The 7,167-nt window shown below is 38.2% G+C and overlaps 1 protein-coding gene across 1 annotated transcript; it reads right to left on the bottom strand.

Moving 5' to 3' along the window:
* Window positions 1–6,295: 6,295 nt before the first annotated feature.
* On the bottom strand, window positions 6,296–6,958 carry CTXN2 (cortexin 2). The gene has a single exon (XM_085303412.1). It carries the CDS (start codon window positions 6,647–6,649, stop codon window positions 6,401–6,403), a length of 249 nt encoding a protein of 82 aa, XP_085159538.1. The 5' UTR covers window positions 6,650–6,958; the 3' UTR covers window positions 6,296–6,400.
* Between the last annotated feature and the right edge of the window lie 209 nt (window positions 6,959–7,167).

Here is a 7,167-nt window from a genome sequence, read left to right as displayed (position 1 = left end):
CTTCAGGGATGTTATGGGCTTARGTTACTGATCCTTCTACTCTTCTGTGGCTGCAACTAGTGCTACTCTAGCTACAGTGAAGGGTCTAATGCTGTTGCATCTGAAGTTTTTGCTCAACAAAGTTCTCAATTTTTTTCTTGAAACCCTTAAGCAGTCTTCCTAYTGCTGTCCTCTGTGGTTCTGCTATCAAAAATATAAATAAAACATTTCTATTAAATTGCACAGTTAGGTAAATATTCTGCTGTAAACCCTGTTACCAAATCACCACAAGATAGTCATCTTATGATTCCTTGAATAGACRGTAGATTCAATGGATTTTTCCATCCATTGAAAATGGGCTTTGGATCAAATTCCGAGCACCTAAAATTATATATCAAATGTGGTATTTCTCTCAATTATGTAATGTTTAATTGAAGCTAGTTAAAGTGTAGGCAATACAGTACAAAGGATGCAGCACAGACTCCACGAAGACAACTTACTGTTTATGTTCCATGGAAGTATAATGATAYATAATGATACTATGTATATTTCTCTCATAGTCTAGTGCAAATTGATGTGAAAAAAGTTTGACTCAAACATATTTTGGGAAGTTAACTGCAGAAGTTAAAGTTTTCAATAGTTTGTGATGGTAGGCGATTTATGAGCAGACAAAGTGTAGCAAATCATTTGTTTTTGATGTAAATACAATTAACATCGTAAGAAGGAATAAATAGGGAACTGAAACATATTTAAAGATAGCATTGTGTTTGCTGAACTGTAACGGATAAAATAAATGAATGTGTCCAAATGACTGTGGCAAAGTAGTAATTATTGAGACATATTAACAATAGTCTTAGGCATCAGAAGGTTCATAGAATTTGATGCTCGGTTACACTTTTGCACTCAAAACGTCCTTCAAGACTATTTGAAAGAAACAGAAGCAAGTCATAGAATCAGTCAGGTTGGAAGGGACCTTGGGAGCTCATCTAGTCCAACCTTCTCCTCCCAAGTAGGTTCAACATTGAATGCAAACCAGGTCACTTAAGGCTTTTACCAGTTAGGGCTTGCAATCCTCCAAGGACAGATTCCACAACCTGCCTGGGCAGCCTATCCGAATTAAGCCTATTAGGACTTAATTGTCCTAATACTGTTTTTTCCCCTTTATATCTAGTTGGAACCTCCTCTATTTCTCTCTTTGACCATCATCTCTGATTCTCTTGCTGTGTCCCACAGTAAATAATCTGGCTCCATCTTGTGTAAGATAACCTCCGTGTATGTAATGGAAGATTGCTTAGGTCTCCCAAAGCATTTTTTTTTTCTCCTAGCTAAACAAGCCCAGTTCCCTCAGCCTCAAAGGGCAAGTGTTCCAGCCCTGACCATCCTGGTGGCCCTTCAGAAACTTACTGAAGTTTATTAGCATCTTTCCTATGTGGATAGAGGATAAAATTAGAAGTTGATGCAGTCTGAGTGCTGAGTAAAGGCCAGTAATCACTTTGCCTGATCTACTGGCTGTACTCCTGTTAACACAGCCTGGGACACTGCTCACCTTCACTCCCAGGATATGTTACTGTCTCCTCTTTAGCCTGTTGCCTACCAGGACCCTTCCAGCAGAGCTGCTCCCAAGCAGTGAAGCCCCACCTGTGTGGGTGCAGGCACCTAGGTCTGTCCTAGGTGCCGGATTTGCATTTGTCCTTGCTAGAGTTACCAGGTTCATATTGACCCATTCCTTTAGCCTGTCTAGCTCTCTAAATGGCAGCCCATGCAGAGGTGAACACAATAGCTGTACAGTCTGCTTCTCACCTCCACTTCCCCACACAGACCCCTCAAAAAACAGACAACAAAAAACCCCAAGAGCAAGAGGATTGTTTACATTTAAGGCCTTAATGGGTTAAGTACTATGCAGCAACTTGCACGATGTCCCAGAGAGCTCTGAAACGGAGAGCACTGCATATTATTTGATCTATTGGAGTGGTATAGGTAGTGCCATTCTATACATCTTGAAAGTTTTTTCTAGGGAGTTAAAGGATTGTGAGTCTATAGACCTGTGTATTTCAGTGGAAGCTCAGGCCTGTTTTAACTGGCTAAAACAGAGCATATCTAGACATTGAGACTTCACAAGTGTATATAATAGAAAGTTTTGGAAACACAATATATCTATATAAAGGAATGTAAGAACTGAAAATGAGGTAAATAAGCCTATTAGAAGAAATTTTTCAGAGTCTTGTGCTTTCAATAGGTTAGACTAGATGACCTCCAGAGATTCTTCAATTTTTCAGTGATTCTGTGAAATACATTTGGCTCCTTAGCAGTAAAAGATAAATACTATGTCCTTATTTATATCTTAGCAATGTGAATATTGCCTAAAATTACATTTCAAAATTATAATTTGAAGAGCTGATAATCGGATGCCCTCCAATCAGTATGAGATGTAGCTAAAGCATATTTACTGACTTACTCCATCAGCTGTAGATGATACTCTGCTGTGACCGCTCTGTAATGATACCACTTTATAGCTCCCTCGTATTTATAACCTATGCTGTTGTTTTTCCTGCTTAATGTTTTATAACTTAACAGCAATGTGTTCCTTTTTTTAAGTTTCTTTTACTTTGTACTGTTTTGCATGATTCATATGATTGTTATTACACATTTCTGATCATATATAACATTCTACTTCCCTCAGCCTTTTAAAATTGTCAAGAAGTGTTTCATCTCCAGACATGAAGGAGCAACACTAAATCTTTTGTCATTAAGATCAGTGAAACTAGGTTTGTTTCCATCTCTGTGACTTTCCAAGACTGAATGAAATTCTGATTCTCTGATAACAATGTGACTTTTACTACCAAGTAAAATGATTCCATAATTTCACTGTCGTCTTTTATTTCCATAGTATTACTACTTTGCTAAGAAAATAAAAGTCTCTTACCTTGCTGCTGTTCTTGAAAATAGTATTTTTCACAGTATTTTTCCAGAGGTCTCTCAATTGTTATTTGCCATCAATTTTGCATTTTGTATTCTAGCATTATGCGTGATTAGCAGGTTCACCTTATTCAGGATAGTTCAACTTACCACTCAATCCTGTGTTTTTAGGGAAGGACAATCTGCCTCTTTCTTTTATTCATGTATGTAATATGTCCCTCTTTTTGAGGCATTACAGATTCTGTCTTATTGGCCAGATCTTTCTCCTGTTTAGTATACTGAATAAACCATCCAATCCCTCTCTTTGAAACACATTTTAAAACATTTCTAGGTGGTGATTGAGAGAAACATTCTAGCTTGTTAATTGTTAACCAGGAAATGTACCTACTGATTCTTAGAAAAAATAAAGCTGTTCTTTCATAGATTTTTTTCTTTAGAGTCATAAAATGTGTTTGTAGGCACCTCTGAGCTAGTATAACAGATCTAGCCAGCAATTGTGGATCTGTTCATGTGCACCAAAGTACCAGTATTTCCTTTATTTCTTCTAAAATCAGAGACAGTATCATTTTAAATCTTTTTTCTTTTTCTTTATTTTCTTTTGCTTTCACTTTATTAAAAAAACATTTACACAAAAGGACTTCCAGAAAGGTGGGGTGGTAGAAGAAAAAGGAGGAGTGGCTGGATTATCTCTTGCTTGAACTGAAGCATCTGCAAATCTAGTATTAGAAATTTGCTTTTAGAAAGTCATACTTGAATACAGTTTACTCTCTTCTATTCTACATGCTCAGGATGAATATTACACTACTTGGTGAGCACTTCCATGAAAATCAATGAAAAAATGAAGTTTCTGTCCATCACAGTTACAGGATTTTGTGGTATTGCAAAATTTCTAAGGGAGCTCAAAAATACTTTATTTACCTCCATTTCCCTCTCAGCTATTCTGATTCTGTGCACAGATCATAATCTATTTTCAGTTTTTCATATTTAATAATGGACATAATGAGTTTATTTCTGTGCAGGTTTCCACTTTGCATGGTTTATGCAGAAGAGATTCCAGTGAAATTAGTGGGATGCCTTGTGTGCTCTCTAAGACCCACTGGTGGATGGATGGGTTCTCTTTAAGAGCCAAGGTAGACCCCCTTGTTCCATATGTCTCTGAACCATTTGCTGCTAACACTATTCGAAGTTTTACTGTGTATTTGTGGAAAATCTTTGAAAAAATGTGTTTTGTGCATTCCTCCTAGGGCTCCTTTGTCTTTTAGAAGTTCAGAGAGGGGCAGGCGGAAAATAAGGAAGCTTTGTAATCAAAAGGAAATTTGATAATTGCTTCCATTAATAGTTTAGGTCAAGAATGAAAGAAATACTAGAGTGTTTGGGTTTCCTTGGATGTGTCTACCCTGTTTGCAGTGTACAGAGATACCTGAACTATATTTTACTGAGATAAATTTTATGTACCTTCAGCACTCTATCCTGGCAGCAGAGAGCTCAGCACAAGCTGCAAAATCTGGGAGAGTAACTGGGGAAGTGACTTAGATGCCAAGAGATTCTTGTAGTGTGTACACCATTAGGTATACATTAAAAACAAACAAACAAACAAACAGTGTCAGACTTGTGCAGTGGATGGTCCTGTCCAGCAATAATGGATCGGATTGTGAAACAGTGAATGAAAATCTTCCTTTGATTTTATGGTTAAATTTGACTAGTCTATTTGCAATAGACTAAGTGTAACAGGGTCTGGCAATTTTTCTTATACAGAATATGAAGCACTGAAAAGTTCTTATATTCAAGCAATTATTTGTTACAAATCTTAGAGTAGTGTAATTGCTGTTGGCTGTTCCTCTCTCACAGTCTTCTGGCAGGAGATTCATGCACATCCCTGTACGCTCCAGTATTTCATGTTCCAAGTGGCTTTTGAGGTCCAGCGTTCCATTGGCTGCCCCTCTCTAGCAGATAAGGTAAAAGGGGCAGTGTGTATTTTTCAGAATATGTATAAAAGCAACCAACTGCTGTAAGTGATCTCCTTGTTTGCACCTAGTCGCAGAGCTGTTTAGCAAAAGTGACGGTGCTTAAAATTCTGATGTCAATATTCTCAGAAACTGAATTGAATTTCCATCAAATTCTGTCACACTTGCTAAAGAGTTGTGTATATGAAGGTGACCTTGAACAACTATTTTTTTAATCTCTACTTTCATTGTTAGTTCTTTTGTCCTGGTAGGATCTCCTGTTATTAGTTCGTCAGAGTGATAGTCTGGACCATACAGTGTGCAAAGATGCAGGAGCACAAGGAGAAGGACCTGGAAGGCGCAGAGATCTCCAGCCAGCTCTGGACCCCAGTCCTTTAAGGGGCTGGGCTCAAACGAGCATGTAGCATGACTGCCTCTGCTTTGATTGACCATGCCAAGCTGGTGTAATTTCTGCTGGGAGCTGTTAATCAGTCAGAATATGCTGCGGCTAAAACTGCAACAGTTTAAGCAATTTAAACTGAATTATCTCCTGAAGCCATGAGGAGTAAGAAGGTGGCATGCCTTGCTCAGTTCAGTTTGGCTGGAAGACCGGTTACTTCATGGGACTGTGGAGTTCTTTGTTCAGACTGCAGTTTTGAGCAGGTAATATGGTCTATATTGCAGAATATTTATAGAATTTAAAATATCTGTAATTAAATTTGTTTCCCTTACACTATTTCTACCTAACTTTCTGTTGCTCTAGAGCAGGAGAGGGGAGAGCTCTTCTATATATTAAAAAAATAAATAAAATAATCAGACCAGCAGTAAGGAATAGCACTATTCATTATTTGCAGAGGACCGCAGAAATGTTTCATGTTGGTGAAGCAATATACACTATCCTTGCAAATACGGTCAGCACCTGCTGTTCTTGGAAGGTGGGAAGGTAGTGATTGATGAGTTGATGTGATTTGTTGACTTTCTCTTCAGTTGCTTGGTTCTGATAGTCTGTGAACCTACCTTTATCCCTGCTATCTGAGTAACATGGACACACAAACAGACTACTACTTGCAGCCACTTTCCCTGGGCCATGACCATTTGTTGTCCTACGGTCTGGTATTTTCATTTTCCAAGCACAGCTTCTGAGCTTCAAAAAATACTGTCAGGTAAAAAGGAAGGAGTGACTATTTATGTATTTACCATCCCTGTCTTGTGTCTTTCACCTTTCTCTTTTCTGTCCTGCCCATTGTGAGACAAGGTAGAAAAAGGATGCTCCTAAAGGATGCTGAGACAAATATGCTCAGATTCTTTCTACCATGTTAACTCACTAGTGAATTGTTTATTGAACTATTTCTTTACCATTATCTGTTTCTTATCAAATATTCTGCTGTTCCTCAAAGAAAAGCAACATCAAGTGCCTTCTGAGTTTGCAACAAATATTTATTTAACAAAATGGATGCCACTAGCGTATCTGTAAAATGTAGGTATGTATTACAAATGTACCAACAGTTGGTTTCCAAAATGAAATCAACATCAAATTTAAGGCAGGATATTCTGTTGAGTTTTCATGCAAGAGCATATTCAAATGTCCCTTTATCCAACCCCTCAACTTCATCTTCCCAGGTAGAAGAAGGCATGCTACTGTAAGGGTCTAGCAAGATTTTGAAGCATCTGATAATTAGAAGTCCCAAGAAAACACATAAAATCCCCACAAAGGCAAAGCCAGTTTTTTGCTCTAAAGTCAGAGGGAAGGCAGACATTTCGTTGACACTCATGCTGGCTGAAGAGTTGCTGCAGTAATTACTGCTCATCATTGGGCATCACATCCTTGTGACTCTGTGGGATTTTCACCTCTATTGCTTCTTTGCCTGTATAGAAAAGGAATTAGTTTGGTTAGGTCTAAGTGGGCTGTGTAAGTCTGAGTTGTGGCACATGTACATTTGGAAATGAAAACAGCTTGGATTTCAGTAGCATCCTGGGGGTTTGGGGGGTTGTTTGTTTGTTTTGATTTGAGTTTTGCACATTTAAATTAATCTGATAAAATTATACCTTCTAGCCCACTATGCACCATTCGCTTACTGGCCCCTATAATGAGATGGCAAACTCACAATTTTCTGTCTTTCACCCTTCTCAAAATAGAGCAAGTTCAATTCATGGTTGTTGCAAACAGCATTTTGTCAGAGCTGACACAAGCCTGCAGATTTTGATTAGGCAAAACTTGCAAGGTCTTCACCTGGAGAAAGAAGTATGTTTTCTCTAATGGCTTTGCACCTCAGTCCTTAAACCTGTTAAACTCACATTTGACCTCAAAGGGAGTTTAAGCCAAGTAATG

Source organism: Rhea americana, unplaced genomic scaffold (genome assembly GCF_003343005.1).
Source record: "Rhea americana isolate MKP2758 unplaced genomic scaffold, rheAme1 scaffold_2, whole genome shotgun sequence".
NCBI lineage: Eukaryota > Metazoa > Chordata > Aves > Rheiformes > Rheidae > Rhea > Rhea americana.
The sequence above is the reverse complement of the archived record's forward strand: the minus strand, read 5'-3'. Positions and strand labels throughout refer to the sequence as shown.

Bases quoted from the DNA above. Each gene is read 5' to 3' on its own strand.
- CTXN2 (XM_085303412.1), bottom strand. From the start codon at position 6,649: ATGATGAGCAGTAATTACTGCAGCAACTCTTCAGCCAGCATGAGTGTC.